At 34.3% G+C, this 21,907-nt stretch overlaps 4 protein-coding genes across 5 annotated transcripts; 1 reads left to right on the forward strand and 3 right to left on the reverse strand.

Annotated features, from left to right (window-relative positions):
- Positions 1-1,549: 1,549 nt before the first annotated feature.
- Positions 1,550-2,707, forward strand: LOC147288954 (uncharacterized). The gene has a single exon (XM_086241055.1). It carries the CDS (start codon positions 1,550-1,552, stop codon positions 2,705-2,707), a length of 1,158 nt encoding a protein of 385 aa, XP_086097181.1.
- Positions 2,708-6,872: 4,165 nt separating this feature from the next.
- On the reverse strand, positions 6,873-8,558 carry LOC147288955 (uncharacterized). The gene is made up of 2 exons (XM_086242383.1): positions 8,463-8,558; positions 6,873-7,385 (listed from the first exon to the last, which is right to left on the reverse strand). Exons 1-2 carry the CDS (start codon positions 8,556-8,558, stop codon positions 6,981-6,983), a joined length of 501 nt encoding a protein of 166 aa, XP_086098509.1. The 3' UTR covers positions 6,873-6,980.
- Positions 8,559-11,257: 2,699 nt separating this feature from the next.
- On the reverse strand, positions 11,258-13,510 carry LOC147288956 (teosinte glume architecture 1-like). 2 transcript variants are annotated; one of them, XM_086242144.1, is made up of 4 exons: positions 12,858-13,510; positions 12,608-12,744; positions 12,104-12,153; positions 11,258-11,962 (listed from the first exon to the last, which is right to left on the reverse strand). In XM_086242144.1, the coding sequence occupies exons 1-4, from the start codon at positions 13,313-13,315 to the stop codon at positions 11,564-11,566; spliced, it is 1,044 nt and encodes a 347-aa protein (XP_086098270.1). In that variant the 5' UTR covers positions 13,316-13,510; the 3' UTR covers positions 11,258-11,563. The 2 variants fall into 2 exon arrangements, with proteins under 2 accessions (XP_086098270.1, XP_086098269.1); XM_086242143.1 differs by having other exon boundaries at positions 11,258-12,153; positions 12,858-13,507.
- A 5,254-nt stretch (positions 13,511-18,764) lies between these two features.
- Positions 18,765-20,721, reverse strand: LOC147288957 (putative WRKY transcription factor 75). The gene is made up of 2 exons (XM_086240993.1): positions 20,129-20,721; positions 18,765-19,223 (listed from the first exon to the last, which is right to left on the reverse strand). Exons 1-2 carry the CDS (start codon positions 20,593-20,595, stop codon positions 19,046-19,048), a joined length of 645 nt encoding a protein of 214 aa, XP_086097119.1. The 5' UTR covers positions 20,596-20,721; the 3' UTR covers positions 18,765-19,045.
- Between the last annotated feature and the right edge of the window lie 1,186 nt (positions 20,722-21,907).

Consider the following 21,907-nt stretch of genomic DNA (forward strand, 5'->3'; position numbering starts at 1 on the left):
CGAAAAGACGAAAAAGGGCAGAGAGAAGAATTAAAACCCTTCAGCACAGTCCGGAATTTTCGTTATTGGCAGGGGTATTTTTGTACTTGCGGAGGGAGAGAAAACAGTGGCCGACAAGCACTGTTCACCCAATAAAGCACCGGAATGGAAAAGACGAAAAAGGGCTTTTGACAAATTCAAAAAGCTGAGACACGGTCCGGAATTTTAATTATTGGCAGGGGCATATTAGTACTTCGGAGGGAGGGATTCAAGTGGCCGACACGCCACTGTTCATCGCAGGTGCTGCCTCCCACTCGCCCACACGCGCGCTTGCTTCACACCGTTGGCCCAGATCACTTGCCCGTTGCAGATCAACGATCCTCTTTTTAAGCCCGGTTTCAATTAAAAAAAAAAAAAAAAAAAGAAGGCTGCAACACGTGGCAGCGTCTGGAGGCTCAGATGAGTGTATCCGTTGGAGATCAACGGCTAGAATTAATTGACCGTTATAATGCAATTAAAAATACCAAAAAAATACCAAAAAAATTCAAAAAAATATTTAAAAATTCTGAAAAATTTATAACGGCTATTTCATCATTTTTCCTATAAATTGAGCATTCACACTTCATTTTTTCACACATCTATCTATCCAATTCATTCATTTTATCAATCTATTCAAATCACCTCACTTTTCCTAGAAAATTCTTTTTTTCCAATCATGGAAAATGCAAGGAAAAAGAATTGGTCCATTGAAGAAGAGGTAGCGCTTGTTGAAGCTTGGATGGAAAATTCGGAAGATTGTGAAATCGGATCCAATCAAAGAAACATGGAATTTTGGAATAAAGTGTACGATCAATTTATTCGGAAATGTCCTCTCGCCGTGAGGAATGGGCGACAAATTGGGGCGGTCATGGCTCACTTCAAGAAAATAGGGCAAGCCACCTCGAAATATCATAAATGTATCTTGGCGGCCGAACGATCATGCACTAGCGGGCAAAATCAAATTGATACGGTGAGTTTTGCTAATTAAACTCAAAAATTTTTGTTAATTAAATTCACATATTTATGTTTGATTAATATGTGTGTACTCTATTTTAAATTGTGTATACTTTATTTTTGCTAGTTAAACTCAAATATTTTTATTAATTAAATTCACATATTTATGTTTGATTAATATGTGTGTACTTTATTTTAAATTGTGTATACTTTATTTGTGCTAGTTAAACTCAAATATTTTTGTTAATTAAATTCACATATTTATGTTTGATCAATATGTGTGTACTATATTTGAGATTGTGTATACTTTATTTATGCTAGTTAAACTCAAATATTTTTGTTAATTAAATTCACATATTTATGTTTGATCAATATGTGTGTACTATATTTGAGATTGTGTATACTTTATTTTTGCTAGTTAAACTCAAATATTTGTGATAATTAAATTCAAATATTTGAGTACCATTTATAATTCATTAATTTGTTTTCATATTACTAGGTGACCTTTGCCAACGCACGATACCAAGCAATAAACCAGAAAAACTGTCCTTTTGCTTGGCACCATTGTTTTGCTAAGATGCAACACTTTGTGAAGTGGCAACATGCACAAACCGACACCCCCACTGATGCCGATACCGAAGCTGAAGCGGTTCAATTGAGCGCGGATGAGGATGCCCCGGCCTTTCAACCACTTAGCGGTAGTCGCCCGAGGCCACCTGGTAGAAACAACTCCAAGAGGGCCAAACAAGTTGATACTAATGAGCCCTCCGCTGGGTACTCGGCTGATGCCCCAGACGAGGGCTTCCAAATTGCCCAAACCACAGTGCTTGAGTCATTCAAAAAGTTCATAAGAGTTATTCCGGAGGTGTACGGAGCGGAATACCTCCGCACACCAACAGTGGCTGATCTCCAACGGCTATTGCGTAAGGCTAAAAAAAGAGGATTCCCAGGTATGCTAGGGAGTCTGGATTGCATGCATTGGGAATGGAAAAATTGCCCAGTAGGACAACAAGGGGCATATCAAGGCCATTATCATACCCCAACTGTGATATTAGAGGCCGTTGCCGGGTACGACACGTGGATTTGGCATGCCAATTTTGGTTTTCCAGGGAGCAACAATGACATCAACGTATTGGATGGCTCACACCTTTTTGATGATGAGGAGCAGATGCGAAACCATCAGATCAAGTATAAGGTTAATGGCAATGACTACACAATGGGGTATTATCTAGTGGATCGGATCTATCCCAAATGGGCCACGCTTATACAAACAATAACGAATCCGGTAGGAGAGGCAAGTCAGCTATTTGCAAGATATCAAGAGTCCTACCGCAAAGATGTCGAGAGGGCGTTCGGGATTCTGAGGGCTAGATGGGAGATTCTAAAAAAGCCCGCCAGAGGATGGAATGTCAATGATCTGGGCTATATTATGAAGACATGCATAATTTTGCACAACATGATCATTGAGGACGAGCGTCCAGAGAACGAGGACGATGAATCGGACGATGACATTGACCACGTTCAGGAAAGAATCTCCCGGGCTGTGGCACGGTATGACACTGAACCATATGATGGAGGCCAAAGTTATCAGCCAATTCTTTTAGAGCAACGGCTTTCTCGGGTTAGGTTGATACGGTCAACAACACTCCACCGGCAACTGAAGAATGATTTGGTCCAGCACCTTTGGACGCGAGAAGGAAGTCGTGGCCAAGCACGAGGCCGACGCCGGCGATGAACGCCGAAATGTTGAAGATGTCTCCAATACCATTGTGTGTTTGTTTGTGTTTGTGTTTGTGTTTGTGTTTGTGGCTGTCGTTTTGTGTTTGTTTGTGTTTGTTTGTGATTGTTTTTTGTTTTATTTGTTTATGTTTATTTATGTTTGTCTTAAATTTTCTTGTTTTATGTTGGTGAAATGAAATAAAGGTATTGGTGGAGACAAAATATAGAATTTATATTTTAGGTAATAAAATTATAATTTCAAATATAGTCAATATTGACCTTATATTAAAGATCTCTTTAAAATAAAACTAATGGTATAATTTTTATAAATATTTAAACTATAAATTATAACTTAACTATAACTTAATCTAACTTAGGCTTAATTTAATTATATACAATTACATTACTCTCAGCTCTTACTCTCAGCACCACTGTAGCTTCAGCACATATCACTCTCACTCTCAGGACAAAAAATCACTTTTCAGGCCAAAAAATCACTTTTCAGGCTATGTCTTACTCTCACTCTCACTCTCACCACTGTGGATGGCCTAAAGGACTCCATATTCCCATTAGGGCCCCATAATTTGAACCAATATAAATTGTTTGCTAGACTCTAAAATAGATTAGACAACTTGTTGAGCATTTATCTTAAGAACAATATTTGGGTCACCTTTTGGGATACCTCAAGATCACTCTATTTTCTCAAATTTTGATTTCGATAATACTGGCACATGATCAGAACCGTTCACTTTTTAGATCATCTATTATAAATCTTCTCTACAAAAAATTAACTCAATCGGAAATCGTTTAGTTATATAACTATTGTCAATTAAATAAAAAAAATCAACTGTTTGGTAAAAAAATCACTCTTTAATTGAAAACCATCCATTTTTCTATTTAATTAACAACAGTTATATAATCAAACGATTTCTGATTGATTTGATTTTTTTTGCAGAGATGATCTTTAATATGTTATCTAAAAAGTAAACGGTTATGATCATACATCGACATTGCCAAAATTAAAATTTGAGGGGGTGGAGTGACCCAAGTATTGTTCTTATCTTAATTCCGTGTCTCCAACTAGCGTGTTAGAAAGTTACCAAAGCCCTATAAAAAGAAATAGCGTGGCACTACTTACACTAAATAAAAATAATATAAGTAGCCATATAAGATTAAAAAAAAACACGTTGGCTTTACTAAATCATTTTCTTAAGTTTTATATTTACCCTTGACAAAAATAATTTTACTCTTCATTTTGAATTAGGATTCTTCTTTGTTTATTGGTATGTTAATTCAATGTGTTTCTTTGATTTTTTAGGGTTAACAAAATTATCTTTTAGCTCTGTATTCTTGACTTCAAACATATTTATATTCTATTTTATATGATCATACTTTCGAAGAAATGAACAAATGTCTTATTACTTCTTAAAGTTTGCATTTGCTTTATAACTTAGTACTAAGCATAGTTTATTTGTTCTCTTCGTAAAAGTTGTAAATTCATTCCATTTACCTTAATACTAATACATTTTATTGTAACTAAATTTTATAAGTAGACATCTAATATGTTGGAAAAAATAAATTGTATAGTAATGAGGGCCCTTGTTTTAAATTATGCACAGGGCTCCATAAATCTTAGGAATGCCCCTGATCGAAGCGAGGTCGAATTTTCCAATATCATTCCCGTTTTGATCACTGGGTAATCGAAGTCCCTATTGGATAGGCAGAGTTCAATATCTTTTTTTCTTATGGATATAATACCAAAAAATATCAAATATAGCAAATTACATTTAAATCAATAAAACATTTTAATATTACATAATGTTTAATGTGAATTTTTTTTTCCATAAAAGTCAATGAGTTTTAAAATTTTATCCCACTTTAGTCACTAAGCCCAATCCATATGATGATGTTATGTATTTTGATGCGTTAGAAAATATCAATTTACTCATTGTTTTGTATTACTTATAAGCGTAAAATTACGATGTTGCCCTTGATTTAATTTAGGATATAGAAATGACGGTTATGGTATATAAATGAGATTTATGGTTTAGAAATGAAGTTTATGGTTTAGAATTAGAGTTTAATCATTTTGCTACGTAGTAGTTAAACACAAACTTAATACAAATCTAAATATACAGAGTTATGTATGTTTATTGATCTATTGTAATGTATTTTTTTTTTATCGATAATGACTAAAATAAAATTATAATAAAGTGTATTGATTAATATGTAATTTTTTAAAAAATTTATTGATTTATTTGTAATTGGCCGTATAAAAGATATAATTTAATATAAATGATGTACACTAGCGTAAGTTATACAACATTAGAACAACAAACAAAAACAAAGACATAAAATTGAAATATAATTATAAAAATATAATATATAATATATTTATAAAATTAAAGGGGTATATGGGGCAGGGGCAGGGGCAGGGGTAGGGGCAGGGTTGGTATGCCGAGAAATTTTGTCATCCCTAGCCCTAGGTGGGCCCCTTAAAATGAGCCATGAGTAGGCACACAGCACGCTCGTCTTACGAATCATAGAACTGGGCTCAACCTGAGTAATGCCCTGAGGCCCAATTTCCTTTACTACCCAACGTTTGGCATACACTAGACCTGATTGGTGTTGTAGTTTTGGCCCATGGTTTGACGGATTCAAGTTCCAATGCGTCGTAATTTGTTTTCTGGTCATGGACCGGCCTGGCGGCCTTACTTGACATCATATTCCAAGTTAGCCTCCTATCCCAGTATTTATATATCAACCAAGAACTTTAACTTCAGATTGTGAGCATCAGTATAGCTGGAAAAAACTTAAATTCGAAGTTTCTCATTGAGTCATTGATAAGTATATGTATGTGTTCCCTGTTCTAGTAGCTTATTGGGTCATGCCAATTTTAGTTTCAAAATTGGGCTACGATGATAAGGTATGATGTAGTGCACTAGGGGCTGTCCATTTCATTAAAAGACTTAAGAGGTATATTCTGTCTTCGATCAAGGTCTTCTTTTTAAGTGCTGCCCAAAATTTTGATTTGAGGACAGGCAAAGGAAATTAGATGAATTACATAAAAAATACAATATAAGATCCTGTTTGGCCGGTTCGCAATATCCTGTAAAAAAATCAGCAATTACCGACAATGCTCAAAACCCTCGGTAAAGGTCTTTGTTATTAATTATTATTGATGTGATGCCGTCTTTCAGAAGGTGGGAAGAATGACCTCATTAATATCATGCTTCTATTTCCTATTAGTTATTAATTAAAAGAGTTAAGGGAGTTAAAAAAATTATATTAAGAGATGACATTAAGCAATGTTAGATAAAGCAATGGTAGATAAAAATCAATGTTAGATGACATTAAGGAATGCTAGATAAGAGATGACATTAATTATATTTAAGTTTGAAATTTTGAATTCCTTGTTTTTAGATAAAAATCAGCAAAAAAAAAAAAAAGCAAGCAATATCTAGTATTTTCAAAAATGATGTAGGACAAGCGCAACCAATCATTTCAAAAGCCATAGTTGTTAGAAGAGACACAACCTATTCCTATACATCACCTAGGACCAGACTCGAGAGCGCATTCTCCAAGACTACCCGTTTGGGCTTACATCCTTATGGACTGGCATAGAGACCTGGAACCATATAGGTCCACCCGCGGGCTCGAGTGATGCTCCCACATCATTCTCCTACTCGTAGGGAAAATCCCTTCTTCATACCAACTGATGTTGGACAAGTGCAAACAATTCTTTCAAAAGCCATAGCTGTTAGAAGAGACACAACCTATTCTTAGGAATCACTCAGGACCAGACTTGAGATCGCACTCTCCAGGACTACCCGTTTGGGCTTCTACTCTTATGAATTGGCCTAGGTCTCCACGGGACCTGGAACCATATAAGCCCACCTTTGGACCCGAGTACTGATCGTCTATTTATTTGATCTCAATCAGATGATTACATGATTTTCGATTTAGTTGATTTTTTACAATAATGATCTTTGAAGTAGAGCCTATATAATTGATTGTTCGGATTATGAAATTAGTTATGTAGTGGACTCAAAAGCATGGTTAGCTTCATCTTAACTTGTTAACTGGTTAGCTTTAAAACGCTCCTATATATATATATATATATATCACCGACCATGAAAGTAATTATACAAAGACATACTCTATTAATTAAGAGGGATATATATAAGCTAATTACATATGAAATGAATTATTTCAAACAGTTTGGAGATAGAGATTTATGTAAAACAAATGAAATTAAAGCACGCCTTAAAGTAGTGGATATATATGGATCAGAAGTTGATTCTTTCAAGCTTGAAACGTTCTTGGACTGATGAAATATAGGTTGCAGCCTTGAGATCAATACAGTCATCACCTGCAGCAGCGGATGGCACAGTGACACCGTAATTAAGGTTAATTTGGTTATGATCAAACTGCTGCTGCTGCTGCTGCTGCTGGTGATCTGCTGCAGGTACAATAAACGACACCTTCTGTTTAGGCTTAGCAATAACATAGTCCTGGTGCACCACAAACCCCACTGATGCTGCTGATGCATAAGCCTGGCTTGGCTTAACCTTGTTGTTGTTGCTACTGCTGCTGCTATATTGCACACTACTAGGACTTGAGGATGGCGCCTTACGATAGAATGTCATCAACTTCCCCTTCATGAAACCTCTGCGCTTCCGATTCGACTCCATCTATATATGGATCAACTTATAAGCTACTTCTATATACCAAGCTTCGATATGATGATCAACTGACAATGGCAAGTATTTACTGCAACTGAGGGCTCTATTTATAACACTTGGTTGGCAACTTTTCTTTTCTTCTTTTTGGTTGGATATATGATGCATATATGGCAGGGTTGTGGTGGTCCCTCATCAACTAAATATCTGGAAGCATAATCTCTTTAATTTTTTTAAGTCTTGGTCTATATATGTATGGATTCCATATATTTATTCCAAATCCATCATATTGGTTTAGCAAGCACTTTCCAGTTATGCTTTATAAGATATGGAGAGGATTAACTTACCTCTTTATACTTCCAGAACCAATTAATTATAGAACGTCTTTCACATTATAATATCACTTATAGTCAACAATTGGACCTGTATGCCTAATGCACTAGCTAGCTAGCTACCAACTCCGGAAACCTTTCTCTTGGAGCTGGTACCTAAAAGGCTAAAAGTTAGAGTTAGGCTGTACAATAAGCAGAGTACTCTGTTTTCCTTGATAAATATTCTTGATAGCTAGTCAATTGCAATCTGGCAGTGACATATACAGTTAATTATGCTTAAATATCTTTTAAGAAAATACTTGGGCCATAAGCCCTTATAGAGAAGTGCCACATCTAGCTCCTACAAAATTGTGCCATTTTAGGGAATTAAGTAAGAATTACGCTTCCCCCACCACCACAAGTTTGGCTATTAGCTAGCAATTATATCATTCATAACAAAATATTAATATATGCATATATGAATGCAGATATTGCAGCAATATCATATCATATAATATGGATCCTCATGATATATGATTCCCCAATGTTCCAATGTGCTTTGTGATATATATCTTTTGGTTGCTTGATCCAGGAGACGAGCTGGATGTATGAATAAGACAAATAGAAAGTACGTTTCCAAGCAGATAAGCTCGAATGATCTGATTCATGTAAATTAATTTTCAAATAACTGAACATGGAAAAGAATATCATATCGATTATGCATATAATGGATAGGCAGATTGAAAGAATAAGTATAGCTAGCTTAGCTGGGCAGTACCTCATGCTTCTTGTTTGTGTGCTTGCATGAGCCATATAATGGATAATGGTGCTTCCCAGAGACACTAGAGAGCAACCAACTTTTGATTTTTATCATCTTTTTTGGAAAAAAAGATAGAAAAGAAAAACCCAAACTTGCCGGAGAATATTATGTGGTGGATAAGAATGGTGTCTTTTTCAAAGTACACTACGCACTCTCTGATCCCACCAGGTACAAGCAGGTTCAGCAGCACTTTCATCAAATATCACGATTAATTTAATTGCTTTTCATGTACTAAGCAAAGAATGCAAACTCAGAGACACAGACATATCTAATTACAGATATTTATGTTATGTTATAAGCTCAGATGTTAAAGTACTACTGTTTCATTAGTTATATTATATGGGTTTGATATCTTAGAAAACAGGATACACAATATATATATTGAATTAATTAGTTTGAATATTTGGAGATTGATGCAAAGAGAGAGAGAGCATCTGATCTGATCTGTATCTAGGTAGCTACTTTTGCATGATGGATGAAGCTGCGGTTAAGGATACTTGCAAATTGTGTTGGTTTGCTTTAATGGGATATTCATGTGCTAGACAATACGTAGAAAGTGATGATATATAAAGTATCCAACATGCATTTTTTGAACTTTGAACTTTTACGGATAAGATATTCTACCTGCTGCTGATTGACAAGTCCATCGCATGCAATTCCTTCCCACCTCACCTATATGTGCAGCAAGTGGGTGCTTCAGTGCTACTATTGGAATTCTTGTATTTTTTGATTTGTAGACTGAACTGTACGTAAATGGACTTGTATATGTCCTTCCTTGCTCCTACTCCCTGACCATTGATTTATTCTTGTTTTGATGCCTAAGTTTTTGCTGCAATTACATATGTTTGTAGCAGTTGATCATCTCATTTATATTATGGAATTAATGAAAGGAAATTAATTTAAAAAGTGCTTACCTTAACATGACGTACAGTATGACAGCGCGCAGAGATCTCTTTTATACTTTCTTGGGGTCTTAATCGTTAAGGAATTCCAATGGTCCCCCTTCAAAGGCCATGACAATATGACATATACTTCCATCATAATTTACTGAAATTAAGATGTAGTATTTGCATAGCATGGAAGGAGAAAGAGAGCTGATAGAGGAGGTCAAAGGCTTGATGAAATTATTCTTCTTAGTTTCTAGATGGAGTTTGAGGAGGCCAGGGGGTGGTCCAAGTTGGCCCACTCATGTATTCCTTACAAATTTGTTTGGGCTTTGTTCCTTTTGCCTTCTTGGCTTAATACATCACACCAACTAAAATATAGCATTGTCTGATGGGCCAACACCAAAACTTAGGCTGAGGCAAGAAATGGGTTAAAGCCCGATCAAGTTTTCTATTCTAAATGGGCAGCAGCAAGACTGCAAGAGGCAGAGTTTTGCAGGGCCAGAGAGTGAAGCCGTGAAGGTGATATTGGCACGGCTCAATCATATTAAAGGACCCAACCATTGAGGACTTTGATTTGATTGAGCCATGCCAACATCATCATCATCATCATCATTCCACCACAATATTTACTACCTATATTAAACATTAATTAAGGACTTGCATGAAGTAAGTAGGAAAATTTGAGAAAATCCTTACATACAATAGCTAGTCTGAATGTGTGGATGCGTGACTTAACTTCAAATGCTTCTCTTATTCCGCGCCTTGCTCAGAATTGATGAATAGCTAAGGACCAAAGAAAACAGACAATTAATGAACTATGAGAAGCTGAGAAAAGTACTGCATGGTTATGGTTGATATAAGAAAGATGTTGAAATTGAGCAATGAGGAGTGTTGGGATAGAGAGAATGGTTGGGACTTTGAAATGTTTGCTTTTTTATATAGGCAAAGAGCAGAGAATGGGATACAGAAAACAACTCCAAAATCCTAAATACAATAAAAATTAAATTAGTGATTGTCTGGTTGATGTCAAACCTGATTTCTTTTTTATGCCTAATGTAGTTCAGTAGTACTTGTTGGAAAGATATCAAATACTGTACCTATCCCCTAATGAATGGCTCCTAAAGTTTCATTTTCAGGTTTATTGTGTACTATGACTGGTCATGTTAGCATCACCATTGCCCATCTGGTTTTTCTATAAATCCCATCACTTATGAAAACCAAGGTTGAAGTCTTTAAAAGAGTTCCGTCAATCAGGCAGATTCTCAGCTATTAGTTAGTTAATTAGTTACTAGTTACCTTAATTATATGGCTTAAAATGCTGCCTGATTGATGTAATCTAACTGATCGACTGCTTTTTAGGTGGGTCACCAATGGGGTTTAGGTTACATCAATCAGGCAGCATTTTAAGCATTCTAATGGGTCAATTACAATCACTCCGAATTAAGTCGGTCACTGTTTTCTGCTTTTAACTTTAGCTTTAAGTTGAATATTCTGATATGGAAATCTCTTCAAGACTTCAAGGTCTGAGGCTGAGCTCAGCTCTATATCATACACATGTCAGAATTTATATATGTTTGGTCGCATTTTCTGTTCAGAATTCATTCATTCAAACAAGCTATATATGACTAATTGACTAATTGGGATTGTTTGGGAGCAATTGCTTTCATTGCCCCAGAAATTCTAGTGGGTTATGGCATCATTAAAGGTGGTGGCTTAGTGACAATGATTATTGTCTTTACTTCCTCAACCATGGGATTACAGATTACTCCACCAATAAGAGTTGCAAGTTTGCAGTTGCAGAATTCAAACTAACTTTTCATATGCTAGCTAGTGTATCCATCATTTACTCTTAGACTGGTAATCAAATGGAAGAAACATTGTCCATTTCCATAAAAAAGGGAGAGGTAATTACAGAAAGAGGACTAATTTATGCATTAAAACACAAATGCTTCAGAACAACCAGCTGGTATCTGGGAGGAACTAGGAAGGAAGTCAATCCATTCAGAGCTGTGAGCCTGTGACATTACAAATTACAATACCATATATTAAAGGGTTATTGGGGAGTTTTGAAATGGTTGACTTCTCCCAGGTATTTTATTCCACATCAGAAATCAGTAAAGTACAGTAAAGGCAAGTCTACTACAAGTAAGGTTGTATCAGAATTCAGACTGACTACTCCAAGAAAATTGGAAGCCTTTGCGCCCCATTGTCCAACAAGCCATGATCAGGTCCCATAAGAAACATCATTTCTGGATTTACAGGCTTTTCCACCACATCATGAGAGCATGAGAATTGATCAGAGAAACAGTTCATTTGTAGTCTCGAGTAGTCTAGGAGTTGACCTGCTGGATGAGTGACATTAGACTGAACCAAGTGGTTCGGACCCGTCACTGAATTTTGTGTTGGATGAGATGACAGGAGATAGAGAGCACAACCCGAGTCAATGCTGGCTCGAGTTGTATAAGAACCCCTTCTGCTTTCTGCAGGTGAGGCTGCAGTTTTTGGAAGTGGCTGGCACAGGAAAGCTTGACGGGCTGCTTGGTAACTGCCTGCAGCTTTGAGCTCATTTCTCTGCAAGAAAAAGAATTGGTTATCTCCTCCATTGAAAGGTTTGGGAGAACTTCGCTGGTCAATGGCATGCAACCACTGGCCACGATTGTAAAGCATGGATTCTGCTCCACTTTTGGCCTCCGCAGGCCACATATTACTCACATTAGTGGTTGAACATAGCTGTGGACTACCAAATTGCAAGATTCTGGGACCTGAATGTTAATTACAAAGCCATTTCAATCGCATAAGGCCGTAATCAATATGAAGAACCAAAGGAATGAAGACAAGGAGGACTATAATTTATATGTTAAGAATGAAGATGCATATTAACAGGGTACCACCAAAATTTGCCTGTTCCGCTTATACTAATGACAATTTTGGATTCGCTTATTTTCAGAAGTTCTTCTCAAGAGCAGGTGTGAGAAATTAGTTTGAAAGTTAGACAAATTAACAAGGTATGCAAGCTCTTGAAAATTAAACTCAGCCAATTTGGTGGGTGTCAATTAACAAGGCATGAAGTCTCTCAATTCAATTTCGTTCTAAACCAAGACTAATTGACAACAATTGTAGTACAGAATTAATATACAAATCCAGTTGTGATATATCAAATTGAACACCACAACAAAAAGCATAGTTAAGCCTAAAACTAAGTAATTTCGTGCACACCTTTGAAATTGGACAGGAAGTTTTTGGAAGAAAAGTAGAGGGATTCTGGTTTAGGCTTCCTCCGGCGCTGGTTGTGTCCATTAAGACGTTTCCTGCAGCTTCTCTTCACCTCATCAAACTCCACCAGAGAATGGAACCTACCAATTAATACTTGAAATCATATATATATATATATATAATATGAAAACTGAAAATTAAGCATGGTGATTATGGGTGACGAATTGATAAATAAAAATATAATACACTATACCTGCTGCACTGCTGGCAGAATCGTTTTTGTTCATCCCTGATAATCACAACTGGGGTTTTGGAGTGGAGCTCGCAGACTCTATGGCGTCGATGATACTCCCTGCAACGACTGAGGTCTGCCTTGCAACCATCAACTAAGCATGACACTTTGTGATGATGATGATGATGATGAGGTTGATCAGTACCATTAACAAGTCTTCTGCTGCTGGATGCTGACACCAAAAAAGTAGAGGGCTTTGGGTTGGGGTCCTTGATGATCAACTTAGCCATAGCTGGACCGTACAAGTGTCCTCCTGTATCTGAGGCAAGCTTCAAATCCACTGATCTAACTCTATTGGTCCTCTGCACATCCGATTCTGAGGAGATGGTGGACCCAACCAAAGCAGCAAGTTGGTCACTGTCCTCTTTCTCAGTTGTTGTACTTGAATCCCAAGCAAAGTCCTTGAAGTCCCACTCCATTACAAAAGCTCTAATACACTACTCAGCTCTAGCTTTGCTCTGGTCTGGTCTCTCCGAGTCCTAGCTAGACATCATTCATATAAGCAATAGGCAGGAATTAAGTTCCAAGAAATTGGGTTGAACATGATTAGCACTATACAAAACAAGGAAGGTCAAAGGATTCATTGCAAATTGCAACCTCAAGTTGGAATCAATGAGTAGCTCCACAAATCTAATTTAATCACCCACTCAGATTAATATAATAAAATAATAAATAGATTTTGTCCATATTGTGAATATAATAAAATACTAGAATGAGAAAGCACAAAAATCCAGCCAGGATGGACCACCTGAGGCTGAGAGTTTTGTCTAGATTTTGCTTCTCAATTTCTGCTTGTCCCGAATTTGAAACTTTATATATATATATATATATAATTTGGAAGTTGTGAACCACAGGAGTGCAACTGTGCAAGATAAATATATACAAAATTAAGCAATAAAAAATATATAATGATTAATTAAGATAATAAAAGGGAAAGGAATGGTAAAGAAAGAGACAGATATTGTTGTTAGGCGCACTTTCAACTTTATAAACAGTTGCAAAATTTTTAGAGTATTTTATTAATAAGTTACAACATACAACTTTTTTTAGTCATAAACTCAAACTTCTGATTTATTTACTTTTAAGCCACAATTTAAGAAAAATCAAGTATGAAACATTCTATACTATTCAAACTCAAACATAGTCAACTAAGGTATTCAAGCATACCCAAATTTTAGTTTAATTTTTTTGAATTTTTTTCAAAGTTTAGGATTTATGGTATAGTCTTTAGAATTTATGGCTAAAGTTCTAAAACTCTAAATATGAAGTCATAAAACCTAAATTTTAAATGCATAAACCTTAAAACAATATTATATCATTCAACAAAATATAATTCTACGAAATTATAAAGTGTAACTCAAGAGTTACATACTACATCATAACAAAATAAAGTGTAACTCTTTACATATTGTATCATAACAAAAAAAAGTGTAACTGTGTGAATGTTACATACAGCGTCAGGAAATTTTTTTAGTTTTAAGCCACTTCTTATGACTTAAAAATAAATAAACCTTTTACATGAGTTTATGACTACTAAAACTTATAATTTTTTGTGACATTTTGCTAATTTACTTAAATTTTTAATGGTCATCGCAGAGGAAAAGTATCAAAAAGAAGGGAACCCACAACCCATAAGGCTGCCAAGCCACATCCGCATTCATATACCTTATATATATACTAGTCTCTTGTCACGCACTTTGTACGTGTCAATTGACATTTTCACTGTGTTTTTTATTTTATTTTATTTTGTATTTTATTATTATTATTATTTTATAACTTCTCATTACTCCTTTCACATTTTAAGGTGGTGAGGTGTCTTTTTTTATTTTTAAAATTTTATTTTAATGGTTGTATTTTACAATTATATCCTTATTTATTAGGTTTTTTTTTATTTGATTGTTTTGTTGAATATTTTAGACAATCCCATTTTTTGTGAAGCCTATATATATATATATATATATATATATATACACAGGGCCCTTCCAATAAGGGATCCTTCTTTAGTGTTAAATGAGGGATCACCTTGTGTGGCCCATACGGGTCATTTTGTGTTAATCTGAACCGTCCATTTTTTACATCTCCATTGATAGATTATCCCTGCAAAAAATCTGTCAAATCAGAAATCGTTTACCCGTTCGTTTAAGCGGTCAAAGTTTAAAACAAATGGACGAACAACAAATTCCTCTATAAACACCTAAACTTTGACCGCTTAATTGAACGGGTAAACGATTTCCGATTTGGCTAATTTTTTGCAGGAATAATCTATCAATGGAAATGTAAAAATGGACGATTCGAATTAACACAAAACGACCCGTGTAAGCCTCACAAGGTGATCCCTCATTTAACACTAAATGAGAAAACCCTTATTGAAAGGGCCCTCTATATATATTTCGATATTGATTCATGACCATGAGTACGATGGATGATGAACTCCAAAAATGGTATAAAAATAATCTTAATCACGCTTTGGCTTGGCTTATTTAGGATAACTGAAGATAAGCATGAGAATTATTCAACACTTTCTTTAAATTAAAAAGTGATGAAAGGCACTGGTGCCAAGTGCCAACTGCCGAGTGCCCACGTCCACTGGTTTAATTAATTTAATGGAATTAGAGGGCACCAATTTAATTAATTTAATGGTTTGGTACTTTGGTGCGTGGATTGTTTAATGGTATGTGACCGCCATAGGTATATAATATATATATATATGTGGTTGTCACTTGTCAACAGTCATAAAAAATGATTTTCAACGATCTGGTTTGGGGATGGTACATAGTCACACACCTTAATATATATCTTAGCATATGAGTACTTGAGTAGTGTAACCACTAATTAACTCTTAAGTAAATCTATTTGTCCTGCACTTTAATGGGATTTGTATTGTTCTTATCAAATTGATGCCGAAAGGAGCTAAAGAACTTAAATTCTCATTTGTTGTTTATATTGGACGCTCTATGTCGCGTTTTATATATAGTCCAATTTAACAAAATAAACTTAATAGTATGCTGAAAAATAAAAGTTGATAAATTAATTAATGGAACTAAAACAATAATTAATCTCTCATTAGTAGGGAAATTAATAGGTGTAATAGTTTTGACATTAATAACGGTAGAGCCAACAAGCTGTAATAGTTTTAAAATCACGAGAATTGGGTTTCCCCTATCTACTTTTGTTTTCAAAGACAAAAAAAAAAAAAAAAACTGCAATATCGGGTTCGAAACTTCGAACGGCAACAAAATTTGAAGGAGGATTGCACAAAATCCTAGTTAACACACAGTCGCACAAAGATTTTGCGAGATTTAGTGGGGATGATCACGACAAAGGTTTCACTACATTCTCATTTATTTCGAATAAATGTACGAGGGCACTTTGCATTCAAGAATAAAAAAGAACAGTAGTGCTAGATATTTTTTTATTTTTTTAAATTTATATGATATTTATATATTAGATATTAAAAAATAAAAAATAAAACTTAAAAAATAAAAAATTACTCTATTTAATAAAGTAATGACACATAAAATGAAATACAAATATTGAAGAAAAAAATTGGAACAACTAGTATTATTACACAACTTATTCAACATATGTTGATTCTCTTTAAGAATCCAACTCTTGCTTCTACCCACAATCTTTTTTTTTTTCTTTTTAGTTTCTTAGGAATTATGTGAATTAGGAAAGAGGTTATGCATTTTTTTTTATTTGATTTCTTTGTTGGAGGTTTCAATTATATTCTTTTGATTTTAAAGAATAACTGCTTTCTTAGATCTTGATTCTAATCAAGGAGTAAAATTTCAGATTTCGCAGAAATTTCGATGAAAATTTCAAAGAATTTTAAATTTCGACTAAAATTAGACAGAAATGATGAAAATTGCTATCAAAATACGAAAATTTTGAATGAAACTTTACCATATATGTATTTAACATATTAAATATGTTAAAACTTTACCATACGGAAATTTTGTTCGCATTTTATCCCATGATGGCCTTCATGGACCTCCAAGTTTTAGTGCTAACGAGTGATGGGGTAGCTCCTTCGATCTAGTCTCTCTGTCTGGATCGAAAATAGCTCCCTTATCACCTTTCTTTCTTGTTGTTCCTTTTTTATGTCGTTTCCTCTTTGCTGTAGCGACACTGGCCATAGGCCTTTCTTCTGTTTGGTTTCTTTGCCTTGTTGGGCTTTATTGAATCACCTTTGACCAAAAAAAAAAATATGTATTTAACATATTATTTATTACATTGATAAAAAATATTGAATAAACTAAATTATATAATAGGTTTCATGTAATATAAGATAAATATATATAATGCGCGCTGGAGACAAATATTGTTAAAAAAATTGTTCATTAATTAATAATTACATAAATCATACCTCAATTTTATTTATACTACAATATTACAATTAAAAGATAAACATATTGATTAATTAATTGAAAGAGCTTAATAATTGCAATTAAAAGAATGATTAAACATATTGATTAACTTAGTTAAAAAAATGATATAAGATAAACATATTGATTAATTAATTGAAGGAGCTTAATAATTGCAATTAAAAGAGTGATTAAATTGTTTAATTAAAACAATAAAAAGCTTGACTGTTTTGGTAATATACTAATGTATACAACTGTACAAGAAAAAGATAAATGAAAAGGATAAGAATTAACTAAATATGGAAAATAGTCCAAAGCCACTGCCAGCTGGACTAATTTGGGTGACCCACTGCCTACCTCTGTACCCTATCTTCTCCAAACATACTTTTTCATTTCGCTTTCAGACCCACCCAACCCAACTCTACTACTCTCTCTCGCAAACTATTCAATTTATTTGTATAGAAAGTTAGAAACCTCCAAAAGCTAAAAATTCTCAAACCCCCAAATTCAAAAACCCACTTGAATTCTCCAAACTCCTTTCTTTCTTTCCTTATGACTCTCCCAAACACGTACAAACAAAACAAAACACAGAGACATTAACTCGCTCTCAAAGATTTCTCAACACCAGCACCAGCGGCAGCGCCGCCTCCTGAGGCGGGCACTTTGGACTTAGACTTCGTCGTCATACTCGTGACGCTGCTCTGCGCCGTCGTATGCCTGGTGGGTCTTCTAGCCGTGGTGTGCTGCGGGTTTGCAGTGAGCGAAATTTCGTCGAATTTCAAATATTTCAGCAAAATTCTCCCGAAAAATTAATGGATGTGTGATAAAATTTTGATATCCCCAAAAATTGAAATTTAACTCCTTGATTCTAATCTATTAGAAAACAAAAATAATAATAATTTAAATTGGGTTTCGTAAATCTCGATATTCACAAAAACTTACTTATGAACTAATACTATCACAAATCAAGAGTGAATTAAAGTGTATCTTAATGAATGAATTAAACACAATTCTTCTAAATCGTAGATGCAATAAAAGAGAGATGAAGTAGTAGCTTTATAGAATTCTAAAATAGGGCAAAAAATTTTAAGAGATGAACGCACATTTAGCTAGTTTTTTTAATTTGATCTTGAAATTCTTTTTTAAATTTAATTTAAGTTTTGTAAGATTTAAAAAAATATTAAATTAGTCTTTTTAAAAGTTTATGTGGCAAATACATTATTAGATATATTTAACAATATTAAATACTCTAATTGACATAGAAATTCTAAGTCACTAGATAGGACACCAATAATTAGAACACCCTAACACTACCTTAATATATATTGTTAATTTTAAGTTAAATACATAATCAATTAATTTTGAATTAAATGCTATAACTTCCACATCAATACAACCCAATAAGGAATTGACCCATATAATAATTTACTTCAAAATCAGTAAAGTACGTGAGACAAACATAATCAGTAGTTAGCACATAATCAGTAGTGAGGCCGGCACGTACATAATCAGTAATTCAGTACTGCCATTTCATTAATTAGTTAGCACAAATTTTATTTCGAAATGTATCTTTAATATATCCATTAACTATTGATGATATCTTTTTCACAATATTAGCCAGAGAGGCACAAGTTTAAATCCTCCTCGATCTCCTAGATAAAAGAAAAGAAAAAGAAATATATACGATTTGTTTTACAAAAGCATACATATATGTATATATGAAATTTGATCTGATCATTCCTAGCTATCTATCTGAGTGCATGAAATTGAATGCTTGGTGGATCAAAAGGGAGTGTAAATTTGCATCTGACTCAAGATATGCTCAAAATTGTCAGATGGCTTGTCTATAGAATGGGTGTGCATCCCTTCGTAAGTGGTCACCACAATGCCTTCATCCTTGCTTAGGCGTTGCACTTGCTTTTTAACATTGCATCCTTGATACGTACATCGATAGTAGCTTCTGCAAATTAATTTATTAATTATACATTCAATATCATATATTAATTATCTATATATATATATATATATATATATATATAGATCAAAGCATGCATGCATGTAGTGATTTTGATTGCTAAATAATGTAGAAGAAGAAAAGGGTTAATTTACAAACAAGAAAAAGGGGAGCCCATAGAGATTAACCATGCTTTTTGATTTGTTAAATATTGTATGTATATATATGATCAGTTTGAACAAGGCTTAGGCATCGATATATTGTTGCAGTAAAGTAGTAATGGTAAATAGATCAATTCGATTGTCCATGTATATATATATAACCCTTCTAATTAAGGAACAATTGTTTGAGCCTTGAGGACTAGGTTTCTTTTCCTAGTGGAAAATCAACTAGGATCTTGCTTTTTGATCGGCAAAGCAGCAAGTGTTTTTTAAAATTCTATGATAAGGTTTATGGTGGGATCGATCTAGGCAAATAAAATATTTCTCTTCAAATTCCGAACCTCAACATCGTACTGCACATGGTATTTCACGATGGGTGTTGGAAATAAAGTGATGGAACCTAAGAACTACATATTACATCACTCCAATGCAGCATCAAGCTGCTTATCTCTTTCTTTTTATTAGATTAGAGGGAATTGAAATATGAATATATTCTTATAGTAATTCATTACTCCACTTATTCTCACCATTCAAACTAATTAACTCCAAAGTTTATGGCCGGTGTGATCTACATCTTTACTACGTACTAATAATAATTAAGCGTCAAAATTAATCACAGAATTAAGAAAATGAAGGAAAACATATTGTAAGAAAAGAAAACAATCAAACATGATGATCTGATCCGTGAATTAATCCAAGAAAAATGATAATACAATGAAGCTAGCTAAACACACAGAGCTACATACGTACCTGGGAAATTTGTTGTTTTTGACAGATTTTTGACCATATTTTCTCCAGCGGTAACCATCGTCAAGTATGTCAACCTGACTCCTTGTTTGAAAAGCATATTTGGGCTTTCTCATCATCTTATTTTTGATCTCCCCCTTCTTATAATTAGTACCACCTTCTGCTGATATTATTGTTGAGTAATTGGCGGTCAGATCACCATGATCAATATCAGTAGTTCTAGTTGGAGCTGAATGGTCTTTAATATTAGTAACTAGTTGATCTCTTCCAACATTAATATGGTTTGGTGTTGCCAAACCCAAAAACCCATTATTAATTGAAGTAGTAGGATGATGATCAGTACCCTCAAAGTAGTTAGCAGTAGTTGTTTGAGAGCTTCCGATAGGATCCGTATTTGCTGACTCTGAGATGGCCTGAATAGGAGGATATGAGCAAGCTGCAGCAGGGAAGAACATTTGATACTTCTCCATATAGATGCAAGAAATGGGATACTATATATTTGTATGTGGTGGAAAATTGGAAATTAAGGTAATTAAGAGAAGAAAGAGTTAAAGCTAGAGGCGGCTAAGGTCGTATATATATATATATATGATATATATCTCTCCACATGCATGCATGTACATATAAAAGAAATGAGTAAATCCAAAAAAGAGAGATATATATAGCTAGCTAGGGTCAGAGAATGAAAGGACCAAAATTGTCAGAGGTGAAGGAAATAGCAAGCGAGCTTCATCAGCGCATGTGATTGAAAAAAGAATGAGGTTCTCATGAGGAGGTACCTAATTAATAAGACTAGTAGTTTCGAATAATGGAGGCGGCTTCATCATTACTCATTATGACTATGACATTAGTTCATTATTATTATATATACTGAGATCGACACAAAACAAAACGATTTGTGTAGGTCTTAATAGGGTATATCTCAACATAAATAAATTGAAATATACTTCAATTATTAAAGGAGATTATATATATATTGTGATTCTGGTGTATAAATTAAGTAGAAACACAAATTAATTTATTATATGGGAGTTTAATTGCTGCGCAAATTAGGTTGGTACTGCACGTAGACTATGTAGTCTAAGAAGCAGTAAGCATAGACTACGAGTCACACATTAATTACATATATAAGAGAGCAGGAGATCGAATATTCTCATTAAATATTACATAGTAATTATAATTAGTTAAATTTGATCAATATTACACAGACGCAACTATATATATATAATCGTAGGATGCATTATTAGGTCCAATTAGGCTTTTACTAGCAAATCGTAAGCATTGGTGGCTTAGAGCGAGAGAGAGAGAGACAAGTTTGGTCTAAGAGGAAGTGACAAACACAGAGATATATGTACATTTGAATTTTGATGAAGGATTACGATTGGGACTTCCGCGCAGCCCTTCATAAAAGTAATATATAAATTGGAAAAGCAAGCTTTAGTTGCTTCGACTTTTCAAGCCGACGGTGACAGTCGAATAGTCACACGCCACATTCCCATGTTTGCCTTTTTAAATGTAAATTACATGTTCAAATTTTCATTAAATAGAGGATTAATTGAGCAAGATTTGAGTTCAAAACATCCATTACTTTTAAGACGAGCGGCCCCAACAAAGCCACAAAACACTTTCTATTCTATTACTGATAAAAATTGATAAAAAAAAAAAAAAAAAAACAATTTTAGGGAAATCCACCATTCTTAAAAAATTCGCATTTTAAGTATTATATGTGTATGAAGTTATGAATTCTCTAAATGAAATGACTATTAACTTTACCATTGTAAG

The sequence above is a fragment of the Dryas octopetala genome, chromosome 4 (assembly GCF_963921425.1).
Source record: "Dryas octopetala chromosome 4, drDryOcto1.1, whole genome shotgun sequence".
NCBI classification, from domain to species: Eukaryota; Viridiplantae; Streptophyta; class Magnoliopsida; order Rosales; family Rosaceae; genus Dryas; species Dryas octopetala.